This window comes from Bubalus kerabau, chromosome 3 (assembly GCF_029407905.1).
Source record: "Bubalus kerabau isolate K-KA32 ecotype Philippines breed swamp buffalo chromosome 3, PCC_UOA_SB_1v2, whole genome shotgun sequence".
Lineage (NCBI taxonomy): Eukaryota > Metazoa > Chordata > Mammalia > Artiodactyla > Bovidae > Bubalus > Bubalus kerabau.
In genome coordinates, this window is record NC_073626.1 from 40902139 (window position 1) to 40926706 (window position 24568).

General features: G+C 45.0%; 1 protein-coding gene across 6 annotated transcripts in view; it reads right to left on the reverse strand.

Moving 5' to 3' along the window:
* The window catches only part of TBC1D22B (TBC1 domain family member 22B), a 76999-nt gene that overhangs the window by 40582 nt on the left and 11849 nt on the right, over positions 1–24568 (reverse strand). For all 6 annotated transcript variants that reach the window (XR_008711606.1, XM_055571543.1, XM_055571540.1 and 3 more), the window contains exons 2-8: positions 20865–20921; positions 12068–12375; positions 9633–9812; positions 9012–9082; positions 7520–7648; positions 5866–5931; positions 999–1113 (exon numbers count right to left, since the gene is read on the reverse strand). Coding sequence is in view for 5 of the 6 variants with exons in the window: in XM_055571543.1 (XP_055427518.1) it covers positions 999–1113; positions 5866–5931; positions 7520–7648; positions 9012–9082; positions 9633–9812; positions 12068–12375; positions 20865–20921 (926 nt within the window). In the remaining variant the exon portion in view is untranslated. The remainder of the gene's footprint in view (positions 1–998; positions 1114–5865; positions 5932–7519; positions 7649–9011; positions 9083–9632; positions 9813–12067; positions 12376–20864; positions 20922–24568) is intronic.

Here is a 24568-nt window from a genome sequence, read left to right on the forward strand (position 1 = left end):
GAGAATCCTCAATGCTTTTTGAGACTGCCTGATTCAGGCCTGGCCTGAGTAGTGTGGCTGGCACTGTAAGAAAACCTAACTGCCAGGGACTTCCTTGATGGTCCAGCGGTTAAGAATCTGCCTGCCACTGGAGGGGACGTGCATTTGATTCCTGGTCCAGGAAGATTCCACGTGCCGTGGGGCAACTCAGCCCATGAGCCACAACTGCTGAGCCTGCGCTCTAGAGCCCACGAGCCGCATGCTGAGTCCACACGCCACAACTACTGAAGCCCCTCGCGCTCGAGAGCCCATGCTCTGCAACAACACAAGCTTCTGAAGTGAGAAGCCTCTGCAGCGCAACTGGACAGTAGCCCCCACTCGCTGCAATGAGAGAAAGCTCACAAGCAGCAATGCAGGCCCGGTGCAGCCATAAATTAATGAACTTTTTAAAAAGAACCATCTTCCTTAAAAAAAAAAAAAAAGTGACAAGAACCCAGTGAGGTAAGGGGTGAAGAAGGAAGTGGGAGAAACCAAGGTCCTGGAGCTCTCCTTGGCCCATTTCATCACCTCCCACGTGAGCTGGAACCTGGCACCACCCTGCCTCCTCTGCAGGCCCATACCCTGCTCTAAGATACAGCATGAGAACTAAAGCACGGAGGCCTGATGTATAATCTGAAATTCCAGCTTTCACAGATGAGGGCCTGTGTTACAGCCAAGTTCAAAATAATCCTAAAAGAACCTCAGATAAAGCATCAAACCATCTGTTTATGGTGGAACATAAATATGTCAACTTGGCCATTCTTGTGGCAAAGCAGGTCTTTTAGGTGAGATCTGTGACCATCTCGAGAGAGAAATTCCAGGCTGCTGTTGCTGTTAAAACAGGTTCAGCTGTGTATTTTAAAGCCACTATCTCTTTTTTTAGCAAGATGTGCCCACTGGCTGCACTCTTGGGAAAAACAAATAGACCACGGATAAAAAAAGAGCAATAGCTTGCTCAACTTGGTACTCATGCTTCTTACCCACATATTCTGAGAGGAAGACGACAAAGAACGGAGTGACCAGGTCATTAATTCCCTGGACATACCCACTGGCAGGGTGTCGGATGGCCCAAATAAATAGAATTCTTTCGAAGATCTAGGAAAATGAGAAAGAAAGATGTCAGGACATTAAATCACGGGGATACTCTCCCTCCCTCCGTTTACCGCCCTCACAATTTAACTCAGCACTGCCGCAGAATTTGTAGGAAAAATTTAAAAATTACTGTGGGACAAAGGAAGTCTGTAAATACAGAAAGTTTTGAAGATACAAATTGCTTTTAAACAAGGATTGGTAAAGAATCCATCCACCAATGCAGGAAATCCAGGTTTGATCCCTGGGTCGGGAAGATCCCCTGGAGAAGGGAATGGCAACCCACTCCAGTATTCTTGCCTGGGAAATCCCATGGGCAGAGGAGCCTGCGAGGCTATAGTCCATGGGGTTGCTAAAGAGTCAGATATGACTTAGCAACTAAAAAACAACAACAGGTACTTCTTGCCCTTTACTTCTCTTTATAGTATTTAGTCATCGTGATATAAATTTGGGAAACAGAAAGGAGAGTGACATGGGTGGCTTAGGGAAAGGGTTGCTATGGATGTCATTAATTCAGGCCACCGTGCTCATTTGTAGATGCTGTTTCTCTATTTCCAGGAGCAAGATATTGGAATATCTAAGTTCTGATACATTTTCCAAATCTCTTTTGCTCATTACAGTACATAGAGAGGAAATCTCTTCTCTACCACACTCTTCTTTCTCCCTGCTGAGACGGAAAGAAATCTAGATCTGGATTTACTTCTAACCCAGCCTGACTAGGAACCAGTGACAGACAATAATACATGCAGGAGGTCGTCTCACATATCAGGATGCAACCTGGACGTTCGCTGGGGATAGGAAGTCAAATGAACCAAATCCTACAGCTGGGAAAGCCTCTGGGGTTAAGGATATTAGCCACAAGAGGCCAGAGGCTTAGTCTGGAGAGAAAGAAAAGACCCTTAGGATCCCTTTACAGAGTCCCGACCGTTCCTTTCTCTTACCCTCCTGTCCGCTTTCACTAGACGCTAAGGGCTTCCTGTTTCCTCTCAGCCTGCTGGCACCCGTCCTGGCTTCAGCCTGCTGACCACAGCTCCTGGGCCCAACACATCCCTCAGACTGGCTCTAACTGGACTGTCTCCTGTCTCTGGAGCACACCAGAGGGATGACAGAGGTGACAATGACCATGTGCAGCGGGGACAGGAAATGCGGGGGCCTCCACCACACCTGTACTCTGCGGAGCCCCATCAGTCAGCTCTACGGGCAGACTGAAGAGGCCTCCCGGAGGTCAGGAGCGAGGGAGCAAAAACTTCCCAAGGAGAAAAGTGAAAAAGAGATGGTTGTATGGTTTTGGAGTTGATTAGCTAGTGTAGGAGAAACGTGGAGAATCTAGCGACACAACAAAGGATGTTTCCCAGCCCAAATCCCGTGCTGAGTCTGCCTTCTAGCTGGCCAAGCCAGCCGACAAAGACTCCCATCATCAACACCCCTGTGCTAGCAGGCAGTGTGAGCACGGCCCTGTCTGGAAGGAGCTGGCCTCTCTGCCTCCCCTAGAGGGGCCTGCTTGCTCCCTGGGGCTGAGGGGAAGGGCGTGGCATCCTCATCTGAGTCAGGCCCAACATTCCAGTGGGGCCCCTCTGACATTCTTTCCTCTGCTGCTAAACGCCCTCCTCCCTCCCTTGAAACTAGGGCTCAAGCTAGACCCACCATGTTCAGGAAGCTCTCAAGAGTTCCCTGCCCACTCTGTCTCCTCACACCTCCAGTGGCCTGTGTCTGACTGGACGTCTCTATCAGAAGCTCCTCCAGGTCAGCCCTTCTGAAGGACTTATCAGCGCTTCTATTTCAAACTATCAGTTCCTCGTAAATACACACATCCCTGGTGAGTAAGGGCAGGGAAGCTAGCCATTCAGAAGCAGGAGACCTGCAGTAATCCCTCTCTAGTAAGGATGGGACAAGCAGACATACTCACGCCATGCAAGTGGAAATGCCAAAGAGATGGAAATGGAAGAGCACCACGCCCGGTGATCTGGGGAGACCATGGAGTCTTCACTACAGAAAAAGTCTGGGACAAGCCTCTCTACCTCTGAGATGCCTCTGCTACTAGTGTGGGTAATTCTCACTCTTCTCAAGTATCTTTCAGGTTTGTAAAGCAAGTCTCTCAATATTCAGTGTTACTTAATTCTCTGCTCCCTGGTTGGCAATTTATTCTGTTTATGATGACTATAATCTCCTAGATGGAAAGGTGATTCAAGGAAAACTGGAAAGATCGCAGTTTGAGTTTCTTTCTCTGTATGCCGGTTCCACTGCCTGGAGAATCCTTTTAAACGAAGTACTTTGCCCTATCTCTGAATTTAAAGGAAGCATGCACAGGTGAAAGATCTGAACATCTTCAAGTTAAAATGAGGAATAAGTAGGGCTGAGCCAAGGGAAACTGAAAGGGAGACACAAAGATACTCTGAGTGGGTTTTTACCTCCCTTTAAGCTGATTTTTACAGGCAAAACAACAGCATGACCCTCAAAACCTTCTTTACGCTACTGCTAAGTTATGAGGGATCCCGTCATTAGATACATCTATATTTAAACAGAACTGTGAATATAAAGTCAAAAAGAAATTATTTTGAGCATTTAAAATCACATTCTTTACTATGAGGATGAGTGAAAACATAATTCGAAAAGCACTTCCACCCAGAGTCCTAGCTACTATTAAGTTGTAAAGGAAATCCTTCATCTTGAGGAGTTTATACTTCTTGCTTGGTCAAAACATAATAGTCCCACTGAAACCTTTCAAGTGCTTTGCTAACTGCTAAACTGTTAGGTCTCAACGTATCACTACTAATTTGACTTCTGGGTATGTACCTGAAAAGAACTTAAAATAGGGACTCAGATACTTGCACACCCGCATTCACAGCAGCACGGCTCACTATACCCAAAAGGTGGAAGCAACCCCAGTGGCTGCTGACAAACAGCAGACCAACAGTGTCTCACACACACATAATGGAATAGAAGTTCGTTTTCAAAAGGAAGGAAATTATGACAACATGAACGAACCTCGAAGGTATTATGCTAAGTGAAATAAGCCAGTCACAAAGGGACAATTACTGTGTGATGCCATTTATTTGACATACCTAGAATAGTCAGAAAAACATCTATTTCTGCTTTATTGACTATGCCAAAGCCTTTGACTGTGTGGATCACAATAAACTGTGGAAAATTCTGAAAGAGATGGGAATACCAGACCACCTGACCTGCCTCTTGAGAAACCTATATGCAGGTCAGGAAGCAACAGTTAGAACTAGACATGGAACAACAGACTGGTTCCAAATAGGAAAAGGAGTACGTCAAGGCTATATATTGTCACCCTGCTTATTTAACTTCTATGCAGAGTACATCATGAGAAATGCTGGGCTGGAAGAAGCACAAGCTGGAATCAAGATTGCCGGGAGAAATATCAATAACCTCAGATACGCAGATGACACCACCTTTATGGCAGAAAGTGAAGAGGAACTAAAGAGCCTCTTGATGAAAGTTAAAGAGGAGAGTGGAAAAAGTTGGCTTAAAGCTCAACATTCAGAAAATGAAGATCATGGCATATGGTCCCATCACTTCATGGGAAACAGATGGGGAAACAGTGGAAACACTGTCAGACTTTATTTTTTTGGGCTCCAAAATCACTACAGATGGTGACTGCAGCCATGAAATTAAAAGACGCTTACTCCTTGGGAGAAAAATTAGGACCAACCTAGATAGCATATTCAAAAGCAGAGACATTACTTTGCCAACAAAGGTCCGTCTAGTCAAGGCTATGGTTTTTCCAGTGGTCATGTATGGATGTGAGAGTTGAACTGTGAAGAAAGCTGAGTGCCGAAGAATTGATGCTTTTGAACTGCAGTGTTGGAGAAGACTCTTGAGAATCCCTTGGACTGCAAGGAGATCCAACCAGTCCATTCTAAAGGAGATCAGCCCTGGGTGTTCTTTGGAAGGAATGATGCTAAAGCTGAAACTCCAGTACTTTGGCCACCTCATGTGAAGAGTTGACTCATTGGAAAAGACTGTGATGCTGGGAGGGATTGGGGGCAGGAGGAGAAGGGGACGACAGAGGATGAGATGGCTGGATGGCATCACCGACTCGATGGACATGAGTTTGAGTGAACTCTGGGAGATGGTGATGGACAGGGAGGCCTGGCATGCTGCGATTCATGGGGTCACAAAGAGTTGGACACGACTGAGCGACTGAACTGAACTGAACTGAGAATGTTCAAACTCATAGACACAGGAAGTAGAATGGCAGCTGCTGGGAATGGAAAATTATTGCATCATGGGTACATAGCTTCAGTTTGGGAAAATGAAAAAGTGTTGTAGAGATTAATGATGGTGATGACTGAACAACAATATGAATGTACTTAATGCCACTGAACTATATGCTTATAAATGGTTACAACAGTAAATTTTATGTTATGTATTGTTACCACACACACACACAAATCACTACTCCCAGCTTTATCAAGTACAGCAAACACAGGACTAGGAATTCTAGCAGCTTCCAGTCTTCATTCGGTCACCAGGTGGACTCTGAGTCTGGGCAAGTCCCTTAACCTCTCAAAGCGCTACTCAACCCACAGGTTTGTTACGAGGATCGAATGAGAACCCACAAGAAAGTGCTCTGAAAAACCAAAGCTCCATCTGTGAACCCAAGGTACCATCATGATTAGCCATAAACCTGCCCGAGGTTGGAGGCGGGGGCAAGCACTCACCCACACGGACAGTGCTGCAGAGGTGTGTGGGGGTTGGGGGAGGGCCGACAGTGTTAAGCAATTCTCTCACCTCCTGTACAAGAGGCTGCTGGAACAATGGAATGAGAGGATTTGTCCTTGGAATGTCAATGTGAATCTGAAAAAGAGAAGCCATTATCCAAAAACACAAATGCCAGTTTGTTCTTTTGAGAAGTTATTTTCTTAGGATCTGGGAATCAAAGGGAGTAAGAATGAGAGTCAAATTTTCTTTAGAAAGAACTTTAGAAGGCTTTAGAAACCTACCTGTCCATGTGGAATACATTCCCATGACAGCAACAGCTAACTGAACAGTAATGAAACCTCCCCGAACAAACCACTTAACACCAAACAGCAACAGGCTTCACAACTTAGCAGAACCAGCTGCTTTTCCCTATTGTCTGCCATCTGTTTTACTCTGGGCCTGTACTTAAATTTAACAGGTAGGATCAAAATGTGTATGCCTCTTTCAGATTCTTAATCCTCAACAGTCCGTAAGAACTAAAAGAGCTTGGAAAGCTCCAAAACTGTACCAGGAGAGGGAACCAGAGGGAGCTGGTGTTGAATGCCTGGCACTGAGAGTTCTGGTTTCTGTTACCAAAGATGTCACAATGACTGGTTTTGGCCTTGGGATTTACCGATGTCTAATAACCCACAAGGCTTCCCTGGTGGCTCAGTGGCTAAAGAACCTGCCTGCCAATGCAGGAGACGTGAATTCAATTCCTAGGTTGGGAAGATCTCCTGGAGAAGGAGATGGCAACTCACTCCAGTATCCTCGCCTAGAAAATCCCATGGACAGAGGAGCCAGTTGGGCTACAGTCCATGGGGTCGTGAAGAGTCGGGGACGTGACTGAGGGACTAAACGACAGCAACAGCCCTAAGGACTGTCTCAGCAGCAGCTGAGGCTACTTCTGCTCTTGGGGCATGTTGTAGACAGCTGCACGCGCCCAGTATCTTCCCCTCTGCAACCATCAGGCTCCTTTTCACACCTTCCACCTTTCCACAGGTGGTGTGGACTGCTATGGGCGGTGGTAGGGCTCTCCCGGCTAAGGCTGCTGATGGCTATGGCTCCAACAGACAGACACACAAGCCAAAGAGACACTGCAGCTCTCAGAAGGACACACTGATGTCACAGGCCAGAGGGGTGGACTCACTGAGCGGACTCATGCTTCACCTTGTGTCCCACCACCCGACTATTCGCAAGGGCGTCTGTGGACCAGCACGGCTGGCATCGCCTGGGAGCTCACTGGAAGCCAAGGGCTCACCCCAGATCTCCCGAACAAGAATCTGCATTTTACCATAACCCCGAGTCAGAATTTTATCAAAATCGTAGGCCGTTTCTATGCATATTCAAGTCCAAGAAGCACTGCTACTGACCAGGGACTCCCCAAAATCTATCTATTGAAAATGTCTAGGGACTTCTGTGGTGGTCCAATGGTTAAGACGCCATGCTTCTGCTGCATGGGTTTGATCCCTGGTTGGGGGACTAAGATCTCACATGCCGTATAGCACAGTCCAAAAAAAAAAAAAAAAAACAGGCTAAAATCAGAGCTACTGAATTAGAAAGAGAGGATGTAGTTCTGGGAATAAATTTAATTCCTAACCACTGTAGCCTGAAGACTTGGCAAACCTGTACCCCGAGAGCACTTTTAGGAGCTGCACCTGAAGATTATGACTAGTGGGCAAAAGGGCAGCAGGTGATGACGTACCTGTCTGTAGGTATCCTGGTGATGTTCCTCATTTCGAGAGTCATAATACTGTTCAATGAAGCCAAAATACTCCTCCCGCTTCCGCTGCAAGGTCAACTTCCTCCTCTCAGTGTTTGCTGGGAGATAACCCTGTAGACAGGACCGCTTGTCAGATGGGGACAGGCACTGGCTGGATGCATCCTTAACTTTTATTTTAGCCTGAACAGTGGCTTTGAAACTTTCAAAGGAAGGGAAAGAAAGCTGCCAAGAGGACAAGGGTAAATCCCTTTTTGGTTTTGGCCACCCAGGGTTTGCCCTGTCCTCATTCAATGAGATGCACATGTGGGCAGATGAAGCCCAGCCAGGTTTCTTGGGGTTATGTACTCCTGCAATGCTGGGCGTGGGTCCTGCTGGGGAGCACTGCAGAGCTCTGGGCTTGGCACAGTAGAGCAGCGGATGTAGGTCAGTGGGAGGGAACTGGACCCAAGTCAGGACTCCTGGGGCTGCGTGTGTGCAAGGCAATCCTTCCCAGGGTCACGGAGAGGTGGCCGCCTCCACGGCGCATCTCAGTGGCGAGCCGTGTGAGCCTGTGCTAGTTACATAATTCTTTCCCGCAGTAATGTTGAGAATTACCAGCTTAGGAGGCTGAATGGAATCTGTGACCCAGCAGCTGCAAAGTCCAGACATAGAACTTCTGGCAGCAGCCCCTCGCTCCTGGCCCCAGCTCCGGGCCACCCCTGATCTAGATCCCACTCTCAATTCTGACATCTCTTGTTCCCCTTCCATTCTCACTGCAGCTACTTCTAATAGCATTTGGACTTCTTAGAAGGAGCAGGGGCAGTGACTCCACGGCTACGAGAGTCGGGGGTGGGGGCCGATTAGGAGCAAGAGTTGTCCTCTCGCAGGCAGGGAAGGGACACGTCCACAGAGCGAGCAAGTGCCTGGTGAGCCGGAGCTGTGCCGGGCCCACCTCTGTGCATCCTCACAGCACCTGGCATCGTGCCCGGTAAACAGCTTGCCCTCAATAAATCCTTATGAATGAATGGATTTTATGGGCTCAGGAGATCAAAGTGTTCCTACCACAGCGGCTGGCACAGGGCTCCATGACTTAGTGAGCGTGGGATGAGTGCAGGCTTCTGAAGGAGGCCCATTTATCAACTCTTCACGGTTGGGAAGTGGGTTTCAACCCCCTTAGTCATTCCCACTGAGAAAGGAGGGAAGCACAGGGAAAGTGGGACCTGCCCACAGGACAGCTGGCTCACCCAGCCTCACTGTACTCCGCCTCAGTGCTGAGAAGGTGCGATCGGGACTATCCACACAAACCTAAGCTCTTCCACACGAGTGGGAACAAACTCTCGAGGATGTGATTCTTTATGCAGAGACAGGACTTCAGTCCCATATCGGGTAGGACCAGAGAAGTCTACGGGGCAGGACTGAGGCGCCCAGACCAGCCACCGCAGGCGGGGGGCGCCTTGTAAGGCTTGCACTTCTCTACCCAGCGCGCAGAACTCACCGACAGGAGTCTCCAGGTTACAGGCCGAACCTCCCTGGGAACCCCCGGCCAGCTACACTTCCTCAGTTCATCTGCAAAGAGATGAAGGTGTGGTTGGACTTAGCCTTTCCCGTGGGTGCCCTGAAACAAGCCTCAGCCAGCGCTGCCTGGTGCCCCCCCGGCGTTTCAGGAGGATGACCGCCATCGCCACTGCCACCACCGCCGCCAGCTACCGACAAGCGCGGGTGAAAAGCCCAAAACAACAGCCCTGAGCAGCCAAGGTCAGAGCTCTGCAGCAGTGATCCAGTCAGCTCAGAGATTAGAGTTAGAGGGAGGAGGAAGACCAGAAGTGTGGATTTCAGGAGGAATCGCCTGGAGGCAGAGGAGACCAAGCCAGAATGGGTGCGCTAGGCTCTACAGGCCACGGAGTCCAGTCCCGTCTAGTTTGGCCCCTGATTTCTAGTTAACGTATTTCTGACTGCGATACCTGCGTGTCACTTCAATGGGCACCAGATCAGGAGATGCTGGAAAAGTAAAAGAAGGAAGAATAAAGAGCAATAGCTTCCGGGTCTCTGAGAATTCCAGTCACCGAGAGGTCCGAGTTTGCCCGGGGCTCACAGGGGCGGGGCGGGGGTGACTCACCCAGGTCGGTGTTGTGGCTGGAGAGAAGCTGACGGAACTTTTCCAGGCGGGTTTTCTCCCGGACAGTCATCGGGGGCGCCCCAGAAGCGTTCTGGTCTGAGATGCGGGCGACGAGCGGGATGACGGGTCGGAGAGGGAGTGACTGCTGTTTGTGGAGCGGGTTCCTCAGGCATGAGTCACCTGAGGGGTCGTTTGAAAGAGAAAGAGGACAGGCTGTGTGACAAGCACAGATCCAGAGACACCTTAGACCTGACTGCTGGGCACGGGGCTCCTACAGAGCTTCGGCTGCCAGGTCGCCCAGGGCAGGGCCACCAGCCAGTGGGTGGAAACCCAGCCGCCCTCCGTTCGCTCCAGGGAAGGGCTGCATGTTTATCATACATACCAAGGCACCTTCTGCGCAGACTCCAGCTATTGCAGCAAATCTGACAAATTTTTTGTGACTTCATGGGAAAAATCTATTGTTTTCTTTTTATCCCAACCTGGAACTTTTCTTGGGTGTCTAATAGTGAGTTTGGGAAGGGGGGGTGGGGCAACGTAGTCAAAGGCAGTATTTGCCTTCCCTTTCCTCATCTCAGAGCACATGCAAAATGACACTGTAAAAGCACATCACGAAAAAAAAGGTGATGGCTGCTCTCCCAAAGCCCCAGGCCCCAGCCGGCTGCCCCGAGGGCTAAGAGGGTCAGCACCCCTCGCACAACTCTCACCTGTTTTTGGCTCACACGTGAGAGGCTCTGACCTAAGGCGGGTCGTCTGTGCTTCGACATTTCTCACCAAAATGAACTCGCTTTTAGTTCTGCCAGGATATGACTGAAATAACAGGCACATGGACTCAAGCTGAACTCTATGTCTGGTTCTAGACACTTCTGAACAAGATGGTGGCTAGGAGAAGTGAGCAGGAGAGCGCTAACATTCACTGACTGCTCACTAAGGCACTGAGCTGGTCACAGTTACCTACGTCCTCTCATTTGACCCTTACAACATACTACGGCAGGAATCTATCACAATTTTGAGGGAACTATAGCTCAGAGAGGTTAAGTAATTTGCAAGGGAGAGCTGAGTTATCTTGGGTCTGTCTGACGCCAAAACCCTTATTTATTTTACTCCCCCAAACAAAACTCAGTTTTAAATTCTGACCATCCTTTCATGACTGTTTCACATTCTTTACATATTTTGGGCCTTAACAAGTAGTCAGCACAACAAGAATTAAACAGGGAATCCTCATCAACCAGCACTAGGAGGTTTACAGATTCAACGGCCATAGGGTGCTTGGTCTGGATGCCTAGTGCGACATAGGGCTGAGAAAATGCAGACCACACGCTACAGAGCTGAGACTGAAGGCCACTTCCGGTTATCAGTGACTGGCTGACCGACATTCACAGGAGGGAACCCCGTAACGGGAGTGCTCTGGGTGGTCCTGGCTGCACAAGGGTAGCTAGTCAAGGATCGTGGTGGGGCCTTCCCTCACAGTGGGACCCTCTGGAGACCCTCGGTCTCATGTGAAGACACTTTCCTCAGCCAGGAGCTGTGGTCACTTGGCACTGAATGCCTGTCTGGGCGCATCACTGGGGCCCAAATCAGAGATGTAAAGTGACGGTGGAATGATTTTCCAGGCCTTACAGCCTCATTTCCGGAGCACATCCTTGTCTGAAACTGTAAAAGTTGTTCTCCGAGAACAGGAGCCAGGACACGCACCAGGGCTCTGACATTCCACTTCCTTTTCACCCTTTACCACAGTCAGCTGTTTTAACTCTCACCAGCACAAGGGCACTTCCCCCTCCAGCTCAGAACGACTGACTCCCATAAAACGCTTTAGGACAACATTAGACATAGCAATGGATACTAAAAAGAGTACACTGAGGTGTCTCCAAGCATCTCATAAAACCACCATCATCTCAACCGGTTACTGGTGCCAGTTTCCTGAAAAGAAGGTGGGATCTCCTCCCGCCCCACCCAAACCTGGCAGGCAGGGAGCTGTGACACAGGGACTCTGCTCCTGAGGAACAGCAGAGAGACGACTTGCTGCTAGGGGCTCTTCCCCAGAACGGAGGAACGATACCAAACATGCTTGAAATTCAGCCACTAACAACTTCAACTACATTTCGTCAACACACTTCAACCTGACCAGGTCCAAAGAAATGTGAAGCAACCACACCATAAGCGTTCTGGACCCCAGCACAGGGAAAGGAAGGAGAGAAGGGCAAGCAACACGGGGGTATCAGAAGTGAAGCCCCGGGTCCCAGGGCCAGGCAGCCATCCAGGCGGGAGGATCGAGCATAGCTCCTGACCAGTGAGGCCCTCTGAGGACCCTCAGGCTCCAGCTCACTTATTTATTATCCAGTGGACGATCCAAGGGATGCTCCCCCAGAACCTGTTTTTATTTAAAGTGCGCTCTGCTGAAAAGGCTGAGCCTATGGCGGGGAGCTGGATGGACTTACTGGAATTTCTGGACAGCTGGGCATCACTGCTGGACTTTATGACCTTGTAGCTGGCAGGTACATCAGATGTCGTTGACTGGGACCGTTCTGGTTTCACCCTCAGCTTGCTGTGGTTTTCTAGCACTTGGGCAGCGGTTGCCAAAGCAACTTTTGAGTTCAGAGTTTGGAAAGCAGGGGATGAAAAGTCCTCTTCCTCGTCATCACCAATGTCCCAAGCATCACTGGTGTTCCGGGCAAACTCGTGGAAACTGGAGGCCTTCTTATTTTTCAGAGGAACCGTGCTGACTTTTGACCGTTCTTTAATGAAGCTTTAAGAAAGGAGACACTGTTAACCAAGGAACAGTCTGACATATCCGACCACTTTCTCTTAACAGATTATTAACAGTATTACAAATTATCTCATACACAATCATTACCCTCTTCAAATAAAAAATATCCACATCCATTCCTTATCTAGAAGCGTCTAGACCAGCATTATGCTGCAGTACCAGATGAAACAAAGACACCATCACTCTCCAAACATTCCACATGCTCCTCTGTACGTCCCAGCCCCTGCACTTAGGTGAGGCTACTGGTTCTGACCAATGAGCTGAGGAGAGAAGTGAGGCCATCCCTTCTGAGCCAAAGTGTAAGGAACAAGTGTGAGTTCTCCCTTTTTTTTTTTTTTTTTTGCCAAACAATGTGGCATGCAGAACTTCCCCTGCCAAGGATCGAACCTGTGCCTCGTGCAATGGAAGTGCAATGAACCATCAGGGAAGTCCTACGTGTGAGTTCTCTGTAAGCCTTGTTCTGCTGTGATAACTGGTGAGGCTCCAGGCGGTGGCACCTCCTTCAGCCTGGATGACAGAGTGACTATGTGGAGCAGAGCCTGCCTTCCACACCCACTTTACCCTCACTTGGTCTGGAAGCACGAGTGAGAAATAAGCATCTGTTGTGTCAATCCACTGAGATTTCAGAGTTAATCTGTTACAGCAACATACCCTAAAATATCTTCTAGAGCAGGACATTAACTACTGGTAGAACAGGAGATGATTTTAGGTAGCCCAGGTGTATTATTATTAAACACTGAGTTTCAAAATGAACAAGTTGTTCTCTTTTTATTCTGTTAAAGTCCTGCTGCCCTTGAGGAGGGATCTGAGTTTGACGCCACTCTGTCTTTAGGATTATTTTTTAACAAAGTGAGGGCAGCTTCAGGTTCAACATTTTGTAAGCAAGAGGATCTGGCTTAGAATTTAATTAATGAGACTGTTTTGTGTTTCACTGTATTTCTAAGGTTATTTTCTATTTTGGGCAAATGATACTGGTTTTCCACTTACAGAACTAGTAAGATTTATTTTAAAAGTAAATCTAATTGAGTACATAAGTTTATTTTTTCAAGTGCATTTAATAAATAATAGTATAAAATATTGCAAAAAAGTCGTGAAGACGGTACATGACTTGAGTTTGGGAAATACTCAGTTAACTTGTTGAGGAAAGACAGCCTAGTCCTAAGAGTCAGGTAGACCATTCCAACTTTCCTGAACGTTTCCTCTTTTTTTGGCTGTACCATGCGGCATGCAGGATCTTAGTTTCCCAACCAGGGACTGAACCCACACCCCCTGCACTGGAAGCATGGAGTCTTAACCACTGAGCAGCCAGGAAGTCCCCCTGAAGTTTTCTTCTTTCTGTGAATCCCTTAAGGTCTGGTGGCCCTTATTCTGGTTCCAGGGGACTATGTGGTTGGGATGTTTCTATAACTGAGTCTTATCTAACATCCTTCATACCCCAAGTAGGGAATCAAAGAATACAGCCTCAAGTAAATTTACACCTGAGGACTGGAATGTGACATCATTAAAATGCCTCACTATTTCCCTCAGCAAGGTAGGGCAACTCTAGTCTAAAAACGAGGCTCTGCCAGAAAAGCTGAAGTCCCCAATTTCCAAGAGATATTCTTCCCTTTAGGGGCTGGTCTAATACCTATGACACCTCCCAAGATATGTCCAACAGTCATTCTGAAAGATAACCATTGTTAGCATTGATAAAGAAAGACTGGTAACTCACACAGCTCATCAGAATGACCCTATTATTAACACCAAAAAAGGAGTAAGATATGACAGGCATATTTTCAAACACTGGCCTCACAGAGAAAAGGAAAACGCATCACACGAGATGCAAGAGATAACATGAGATTACACGATGTAACAGCTCAAACGTGATGGAAACGAGAAACCATTTTCCACCCACTAAATTAGCAAAGATTCAAAGACGTATCCTCTCCGTGCTGACCCAGGTGTAGTGAGACCAGCTCTCTAATAGCACAGGTAGGGTGTATATTGTTCCACTTTTCGGAAAACAATCTAGCAATACACATCCCATCAGCCTTAAAATGACTCATAATCTCTGACCATAAGAAAATAATCAGACGAGGACCTATCGTGTAGCACATGGAACTCTGCTCAGAGTTACGCGTCAGCCTGGATGGGAGCGGGGGTTTGCAGGAGAATGGATAGATGTATATAATGGCTGAGTCCCTCTGCTGTTCACCTGAAACTATCTCAACATTGTTAATCAGCTATACTCCGATACAAAATAAAAAGTTTAAAGTCTGAAAAAAAAGGAAAAGAATCAGAGAGTCAAACAAAGGTGATCTGAAACAGTCTATAATGGTATTATGCATTTTGGTTAAAAACTGCAAACATAAACATCTAGAAATTACAAATGATAAAATATACTACTGTTCAGCCACCAGATGCCACTGAAAATCATGTCGTGAAGGCTATTTAATAACGCTAGAAAGTCATCTCAATAAAGTGAAAATTGAACCAAAATTATGTATTTTTTATGATCTCTATATTTCTTAAAAAGTATGTGCACAGAAAAGACCAGGAAGAAAACACATCAAAAATGTTAACACTGCTTATCTCTGGGCTCTGGAATGATAGCTGACACTTAATTTTTATACTTCTCTGAATTATTCATGTTTTCTACAATGAGCATATTATTTTTATTAATCACTGGAAAAGGTGGTTTTGTTGGCTCTCGTCAATCCCCAAAGAAAGAGTACTTCTAAACCTACTGAAAATAAAAATAAAACTGAGGAAATGCAGCACAAAAATCTGCTCGTCAAGAAATCCACCCAGAGGCAAATTACTCCTCTGTAGACCCACTGAGGCTGTATGTTCTGGACTTGTCATTATGACGGCTTCTCCTCTGTGAAAGGGAACCCAGATCCACAGCCTGCAGTACTCACCTCAGAGGGTCCGCTGTCAAGAACAAACAGGCAGATGTGTCAGAAAGAGCTGCCATCAAAAAAGAATGGAAAAAAGCACAGGAGGCTGTTGTCTTCCTCCTTGGAGACCACGTGAACCTCAAAACTGCGCATGACAAATTCAACAGTGATGTGAACTGCTTGGGAGCCCAAGGTTATTATTTGTTTTTCTCCCGGTTGATGTTTCCTAAATACCCTCTTGAAGTCGTAAGGATTCTTTAGGGATGTACGGCTGAGTCCCTGCATTGTTCACCTGAAACTAACACAGCATTGTTAACTGGCTATACCCAATACAAAAGGTTTTGGTGTTATTTAATAAATAAATAAATGAATAAAATCTGAAAAAAAAAAAAAGAATTCTGTAGGGAATTCCCTGGCGGTCCAGTGGTTAGGACTTGGCGTGTTCACTGCTGTGGGCCCAGGTCTAATCTCTGTTAGGGAACTAAGATCCCAAAAGCTGCTCTTCATGGGCCAAAAAGAATCCTTTAAATAAACCATGAATCAAGAGACTCAAAATCAAGCTGGATTTTGATTCAAGTCAAAGAACTGACTGGATACGGTTAGTCTAACACTAGGTAAAGCAATAGGGAGACCCTGGAATGGATTAAAACACGGCACCAAGAGATGGGTCACGCTGAGCACTGGGTTCTGACAGATGCTGAGCTTTCTATACAAGTGAAGAAGGTAAATTAGCTGAGTGGTGGGTACATGAGTGTTTGTTATCTTTTTCCTTTAACCGTTTTATGCATTTAAAGTATTTCATTATATTTTTGAAGCAGATGAAGGTTCAAAGTAAGTAAACTAGAATAAGAATTGGAATTACTCAGATGAACACTTTGCAAATAGACATTGGAAGGAAATATTCCAACACAATGGAGAGGAGAGAGGGAGGAAAGGCTGCCTTTCCCTGTGGTAAGAAGACACGAGAGAGTCCAAGCTGCCCATTTACAGTCTGCTAGAAATTAGAGATACCTACCTCACAAAAGCCCAAACTCAGTCATCAGCCAGTTAAAGAAGTCAGCTCTGTCCTTAGGAAAGAGACCTTCATGGAGGAAGGGGTTGGCATCACCTATAGGGGAAGGAGTCTGAGGACAGAATAAGGTTGTAAGGACCGCTCTCAAGAATGAAAGAGGAGCGAATTCCTCGGTGGTCCAGGGGCTAGGACGCTGTGCTTCCACTACAGGGGCTCGGGTTCACTCCCAGTTGGGGAAGTAAGATCCTGCCAGTCACATGGCACAGCCAAAAACAAACAAAAAGAGAGGAGCGTGACAGTGAAGAGATACCTCTCAGAGGAGCAGAAAGAGCACAGCCCTGCAACAACGATGGCAAGGTTTAAAGGCTTCGACGCTTTCCTATGTTTATTAACATTGTTCTCCACAGGGAATCATGTAAATTCACACATACGTGGTTCCTCTGTTGTTGTTTAGCCTCTAAGTTGTATCCAACTCTTTTTGCGACCCCGTGGACTGTAGCCCGCCAGGCTCCTCTGTCTGTGGGATTTCCCAGGCTAGCATACTGGAGTGGGCTGCCATTTCCTTCTCCAGGGGATCTTCCTGACCCAGGAATCAAACCCGTGTAGCAGGCAGATTCTTTACCACTGAGCCACCAGGGAAGCCCTTAATATATGGTAGTTAACATTTGTTGGCTGTTCACCAGGTGCCAGGCTCTGTACTACTGTTTATATATACCCATTTTTCTTACTAATGCTCATTCATTAGCCTATGGAGGTACTATTATTATTATTCCTATAGACAGATGAGGAAACTGAGGCTTCCTGTGGTCATGAGCAAGCAGGGAACTCTGGGCCCAAATCCAGGTCTACCTGTACTTTCTAACCACCCTGCCTGGAAGAACTGGTTAAAAAGATGAATCGAGATGAGGACGACTAGGATCTGGGAAGAGGAGTCACCAGCAAACTGAGCACACTGCACCACAGCTATAATCTCCACGTGCCCGTGCTGGCAGCCCCAACTCTGTAGGGAGACTCTCCTCTACATCCAACAGGCTGTGTGTGCTGGTAGCCAGAAAGGGAAGAAGCCACATCTGGGGATGTGGCTCTTGGAGGAGAAATGTCTCTCTTCCCCTTTGACCCCAGCAGTCACAGTAAAAAGTGAATCCAGGTGATTCAAACTGGGGATGCCTCTGGCATACAGGCTGCCTCATTTTAACATGGTCCCAACTTAACCTATAACTAACCCAAGGCACAATAATGCCACAGTGTGGCTTCAAGTTTAACCAAAATTATTTAAACAGAAGTACACCAAAGTTACAACCAAACTGGCCTCATACAAACACATCCTTACAGCTGTATGCCACAGTATAGTTTAAAAAGCACTTTCACAGATACCTCATTTAATCCTCACAGCAACTTTGTGAGGGGAGTCTTATCATTTCTACTTCATGGATGAGGAATCTAAGGGTCAGAAAGGTTGAGTAATTTGCCCAAGATCATGGAGTTAGTAAGTGATGCATAAAAAGAGATTCAAGAAGTGCAAGTGACACTCAAAACTCACAAATACATAATGACTGACCCACTAAGAGAAACTCTGTTGTTTGATGATTAATAGCTTGTTAAATGGTAACATAAACCACAGGATATTTTGGAGAAGAGTGGCTACAGGTTATAGGGGTTAAGAAACAAAAGGTCACTCACTCTGTGATTGCATTAATGCTATACTGTTTTTACTGATATGGCTGTTCACTTAGCAGAAATATGACAAAAATTTATTTGACACTGGTAAGGGATGTAAGCAAGTGGGGAATTCGGTAAACCCAGTCATTTCAATAACTAGAGGGGCTTCGCGTGAACTAGGATTCTAACTCAGAACTAGGATATCAATTCAGAAAACAATAAATTTAGAAGCCTGTCATACCACCAGGTGGCCAATGGGGCCACTCTGCGGTAAGACTAGTTTTATCTGAGCAATAAAAATTATTGCAGGCAGTATTATCACTAATGGCAATAATTTGGCAAATGGAAGTCAATATACACAGACGGGGAATAACTGGTTGTGCTTGTGCAGTTTAGATGATTGAAGATCCAACGTAAAGGCTTCTGCTGTGATGAGGATTAACCACTCAGTAATTAATGGCCTAAAGTGGAACGATAATCATGTATCAGAGAAAGTAATAAAAATGTCCCAACAAAGGTACTAAAATAAGGGCAATAAATGTTTTATAGTAACAATCTGGAATTGTAAAATGGTCCAGTGCAGACCTACGTGTTGTCCCTTACTGCAGAGTGCTAACACCAAACCACCGTGTGCGCACACAAAAAAGGGGACGCAGTGTATTCGGTGACAATTATATTCCTCCCAAATCACAGAGCTAAATAACTACTTCTACTGGTTACATGAATGCAATTCTGCTGAATGACCCATGGAAACACTCATGGTTTTATATTGTTAACAGGTGCAAAACAAGAGTGTATAAAGTTTGCCTTTGCAGTTTGGGATATGGTGATATTTTAAGACCCATCCTAAATACAGATTCAAGGAAAACTCAGCTGATGACAGGGGCAGGCAAGGTATGGTGACTCTGAACCAAACATAAAACAGGATAGTACATCCCACTGCCTTACAAACACGGACAAATCCTGGCTGTGAACAGAATTGGCTAAAAGGAACAGAATACTCAACTCTGACACTTAAATTGTAAAGACTGTGACATCAGGGTACTGAGCTGGTGTCTCTGCAATTCTCTTGTCTTTCCCTCAGGTTACAAGTTAACTGTTAACAGTTTTTGGCACCTTATTTTCACATTAACACATGCAAAAGTAGGAAATGTGAGTGGAGGCAGAAAGTAGCTTTCTTCACAAAATCATCTCTTACTGATTGGAAAAGAAAATCCTGCTAAAAACCCTCCTTCAGACTTTTCTTTTACAGCTCACTGGCCAGAACCAATGAGATGAGCCCATCACAGATTAGTCACTGGTATTACCAAGGAATTATTATAAAAGGCTTAAACTAACCCAGATGCCTACTCTAAGTACACCGTTGCCTGTTCAAGAGCTGAATGAATCTATGGTCTTGAGCAAGGAAGAAGCAGGGGCCGGGAAGGCGGCTGGGTAGGTAATTAACAATGCCTGCCCCACTGGCCAACAAACCAGACAGTCCACTGTGAGTAAAACTGGGAAATAGAACCCATCATACTTAATGGAAATATTATGCAAATAGCACAGAAAACATGTATCCCCTTGAGAAGATCTAATACAAGATACATACTAAGAAACATTAAAGAAGAATCTACTAAGTAAATGGAGGGATTTCATTCCTTCTTTCCAAAAATATTTACTTAGTAACTTAGGACCTAAAATAAGGGCAATAAACATTTTATAGTAACATTTACTGAATTTTCTTTTCTGCTTGTCTGGGTGTTAAGGCACATTGGTGAACAAAAGCAGGTGTTAAGGCACACTGGTGAACAAAACAAAGTCCCAGCCCTCAGAGAGCTTACACTGGCAATTTCTGATTAAAAAGACAAAACAAAACTGCATTTTACAGAAATGAACAGCAGTCATGCTTCACAGTATTTCAGAAGACTATACCTTCTACATATTAGCCAAATTGAAAAAAGAATGGGTTGGTGGAATTAGAGAAAAGTTCAGCACACATTCAGTTAAGTTATTAAAAGAATATTAAAATATTGACAATGCATATTTGTAAGGTATTTTTCTAGGTATTCAAAATACTTTAATGTATATTCTCTTTACTTCCCCACTGACTATGAAGGAAGACAGGGTGGCTATTATGACACAGGCCCCCGAAGGATGAAATCGAGGTCTCTTGTACCTCTTAAATCATTCAGCTCTCACTATGAACAACAGCTTTCCTAGAGGTAAGTCTCTAAGATTAAACCTGCAAAAAGAGAGAGGCCAAAGTTCTTAGAACACGTGAGAAGATGACCCATCATTTAAACTTATTGTGATTGAACGATGGCCTATGAGAGAAAGGTGGGATAAAGTGATAATTGGGGGTATGAATACACACCCACACATCTGGGATTTAACTAGGGCTCTTCTGTGTTTGAAAATAATTAGAATTTTACTAGAAGAAATAGCCTCCAGGGATCTTTTAACTCCACCGTCTGGCTGGGTTTCGTTGAGTGTGTCAAAGAGAAAAAGGACCTGAAGAATGCCAGCTCCATAGTTAAGTTCTGTTTGCCCCGGTTCTCAGAAAGTAAGTAAGGAAGAGGGGCGGTCTACCTATCTATCTATCTATATCTTCAGAAGCATGGTCTCCAGAAGCCAGAAGATCATCAATCAACCAATTTTAGGACAATATTTACCAAATAAAGACCTTCTCATAGAACAGAGACAAACCCTATATAAACCACCTTCCAACGTAAGAAAAAGCTCTCTGATGTAACTTAATTTTATACTTAGTAACAGACTGCTTAAAAGTAACAAGACTGTTCATCTTCTGATCCAAAACAGAACAGGGGAGAAGCTAGAAAAGGTCAAAGCAGAAACTGTCACTTCTACAAAGTAGGGAAGGGTTCCACGGGTTTAAGAAGAAGTACATGCATGAGAGGAAAAATATCTTGACTTACTTTTTGGTGAGCCGAGGGTCCAGAGGAGGGTGCTGTGCTCCATACACGGGCTGGATGCTAAAAGCGAGAAAAAAAAGGAAGACACGAGTTGTCAGGAAGGTAGATATATTGGGTGAGTACCACCTGCATCACAACGTTGGAAGGGACTGAGAGAAACAGGTGACCTCCAAGAACAACTATGCCCAAGCCAAAGGACAGCAACCTACTCTTTAAAAAAAAAAAAGTTCATCTTCTTCCCTGGTGAGGTTTCAGCACCCTACGCAATTATCAGAAAGTTCTATCTGTACAGGCAGCATGGGAAGGCTTACAGTTGGACAGAATACAGTTCATATGTAGGTTGTGGCATCCACTATAAACTTTCACTAAATGGCCTGACCACTTTGAACATGCTTTCTTATCTGTAAAACTGGAATATCGCCTACCCCAGAGGACCACTTGGACTACACGACAGTGAAGCAGCCCCACAGATCAGGGGAGGAGTGACCCAAGGGGTTCTCACAACTGCTGACGGGGGTAAAAACTGATACAACCACTTTGAAAAAGTTTGGCTATATTGAGGAAGAACAAAGTATGCATACCCTAAGACTAAAGATACATACATATACATATATATACATATGTCTTTAGAAAAACAAAGATATGTGTATCAGGAAACATATATAAAAGTGTTCATAATCTCAGATATGCAGATGACACCACCCTTATGGCAGAAAACAAAGAACTAAAGAGCCTCTTAATGAAAGTGAAAGAGAGTGAAAAAACTGGCTTAAAACCCAACATTCAGAAAAATAAGATCATGGTATCCAGTTCCATCACTTCATGGCAAATAGATGGAGAAACCATGGAAACAGTGAGAGACTTTATTTTTTGAGGCTCCAAATCACTGCAGATGGTGACTGCAGCCATGAAATTAAAAGACGCTTACTCCTTGGAAGAAAAGCTATGACAAACCTAGACAGCATATTAAAAAGCAGAGACATTACTTTGCCAACAAAGATCAGTCTAGTCAAGGCTATGGTTTTTCCAGTAGTCATGTATGGATGTGAGAGTTGACTATAAAGAAAGCTGAGCACTGAAGAATTGATGCTTTTGAACTGTGGTGATGGAGAAGACTCTCGAGAGTCCCTTGGACTGCAAGGAGATCCAACCAGTCCATCCTAAAGGAAATCAGTCCTGGGTGTTCATTGGAGGGACTGATGTTGAAGCTGAAACTTTGATGTTGAAGCTGAATCCAATACATTGGCCACCTGATGTGAAGACCTGCCTCATTTGAAAAGACCCTGATGCTGGGAAAGATTGAAGGTGGAAAGAGAAGGGGACGACAGAGGATGAGATGGCTGGATGGCATCACCGACTCAATGGGCATGAGTCTGAGTAAACTTGGAGAGCTGGTGATGGACAGGGAGTCCTGATGCGCTGCAGTTCATGGGGTCACAGAGTTGGACACGACTGAGTGACTGAACTGAACTGATAGCATTATGGATCCTTTTAGCTCCAAACTAGAAATAACCCTACTGTCTATCAATAGAGAAATTAACTTTCATGTGTTCATATAATAAAACACTTTACAGCAATGTAAATAAATGGAGTAAGGTTGCAAGTAATGTGAATGGATCTTACAAATGTCATGTCGAACAAAAAAAACAAGCAAAGGATGAAACAGTAAATAGTGTATGATTCTATTTACACATACATCACAAACTGGCAAAATGATTTCTATTGCTTGGGGATCATCCATATAGTAACACAATAAAGGAAGCACAGAGTGATTAGCATGAAAGGATGTGGTTATCTCTTGGGGAGAAGGAAGGAGGTGTGATCAAAGACAGACACGGGGGCTTCCGGGGCGTTCACTTTCTGATTATTTATCAAGTTTATCAAGTTACCATACCACACACTTGTTTTATGTACTTTTCTACAGTAGTTTAGTTTAAAAAAAATGAAAAAAGAGAGTGACCTGAAATAATTGTATACTAAGCCAAACTGTGGTTTAAGTACAAAGGCAACAGAAAAGCATGCTTCAGCATGTAAGAACTCAGGGAATCTGGTTTCCTTTACTCCTTCCTGAAGAAACTACTAGAGGAAAAACTTCAACTGATAATATAATAAATGGAGACACTATGGCAAAAGGCTGGTCGTGGACAAGAATCCACCTGCCAAGGTAGGGGACATGGGTTCGATCCCTGTTCTGAAAAGACTCCACATGCTTCCCCTTGCCCCGGCGCCACTAAGCCCGTGTGCCACAACCACTGAGCCCAAGCTCCAGAGCTGGCGAATCGCAACTACTGAGCCCACGTGCTGCAACTACTGGAGCCCGCCCGCCCACCTAGAACCTGGACTCTGCAACAAAGGAAGCCCCTGCACCACAGCTAAAGAGTAGCCCCCCATGTAGAACCAAGACCCGGGGTGGACAAAAGTAAATAAGTACGTAAATTTTTAAAGCTTTGTAAAGATTGAGCCTTAAATTTGAGGCTTTCTGGTTGCAGAAGAGAATGCAAAAATAATGTAACTGGCAAATGTTAAAGTGGGATGGAGGAGAAGTGGACTGAAATAAGTAGACTGATTTCCTCATCTTTTACTGACAAGGCTCAAAAAGACACTTATAACCGGTAGTTCAAGTAATATATAGGTATGTTGTTGTTGTCGTTGAGTCTCCCAGTCGTGTTTGACTCTTTGTGACCCCAGGGACTGCAGCATGCCAGGCCCCCCTGTCCCTCATCATCTCCTGAAGTTTGCCCAAGTTCATGTCCACTGCATTGGTGATGCCATTCAGCCATCTCATTCTTTGATGCCCTAATATACAGGTATGTTTAAAGATATAAAATAAAACTAAGAAAAATAACTATAATCAACTAAAAGCAGGTGGAAAGGAGGCAGGAAATAGTACTAATTTCATCATTACTCATGGTAGGGAGTCAACAGATACTATCGGAAGAAACATGGTATAAAGTTACACACAATCACTAGAATAAAAAGATAACTCTTTCAAATCATCAGAACCTACACCAGGATATGCCCACCTCCCAAAGCAAGTACAGTCCTGATAGTGAAAGCTTTTTAAAAGAAAATATTAAAAATAGAACTAAAACCAAATATATCAGTCACTCCAATAAATATATATGGGTTGAACTTACCTATTAAAAGAAAAGGGATTATTACCAATGGGACTGGTAAAATCAACTACAGTACATCTGTTAAAAAGAATGAGGTAATTCTATATCCACTGACATGAAACACGCATTGAAAAAAAGATGCAGAATTATATGCATAGTAATAATTCCATTTTATGTAAAAATCTTTAAAATAAAATATATCCACATACTGACATATGATTGCGTTTATGTATTTACAGTCCACTTCTGAAAGAACACATAAGACTCAGAAGCAGTGGTATGGAAGTAGGACTGATGATGGGAGGGCCCTGTGGCGGAGACTAAGTTTTCAGTGCAAACCTTCTTACACCTTTCTCAATTAGTACTGTATACATGATCACCTTTCTAAGAAATAAATTAAGCAATCTTAAGAGCACTGGGAAGTTTAAATGGGATAATGTGTAAAAGGTCCTTCAGCACAATTCCTACAGGTAGTTAAGCAATAATAGCAGGTGGTGAGGTAAATGCTGCCCGGCACACACTCAGTGCTTAAGAAATGTTGGTTTTCTTCCTCCCCCCGATTTTTGTAATTTATTTCTTACTAACATTTAG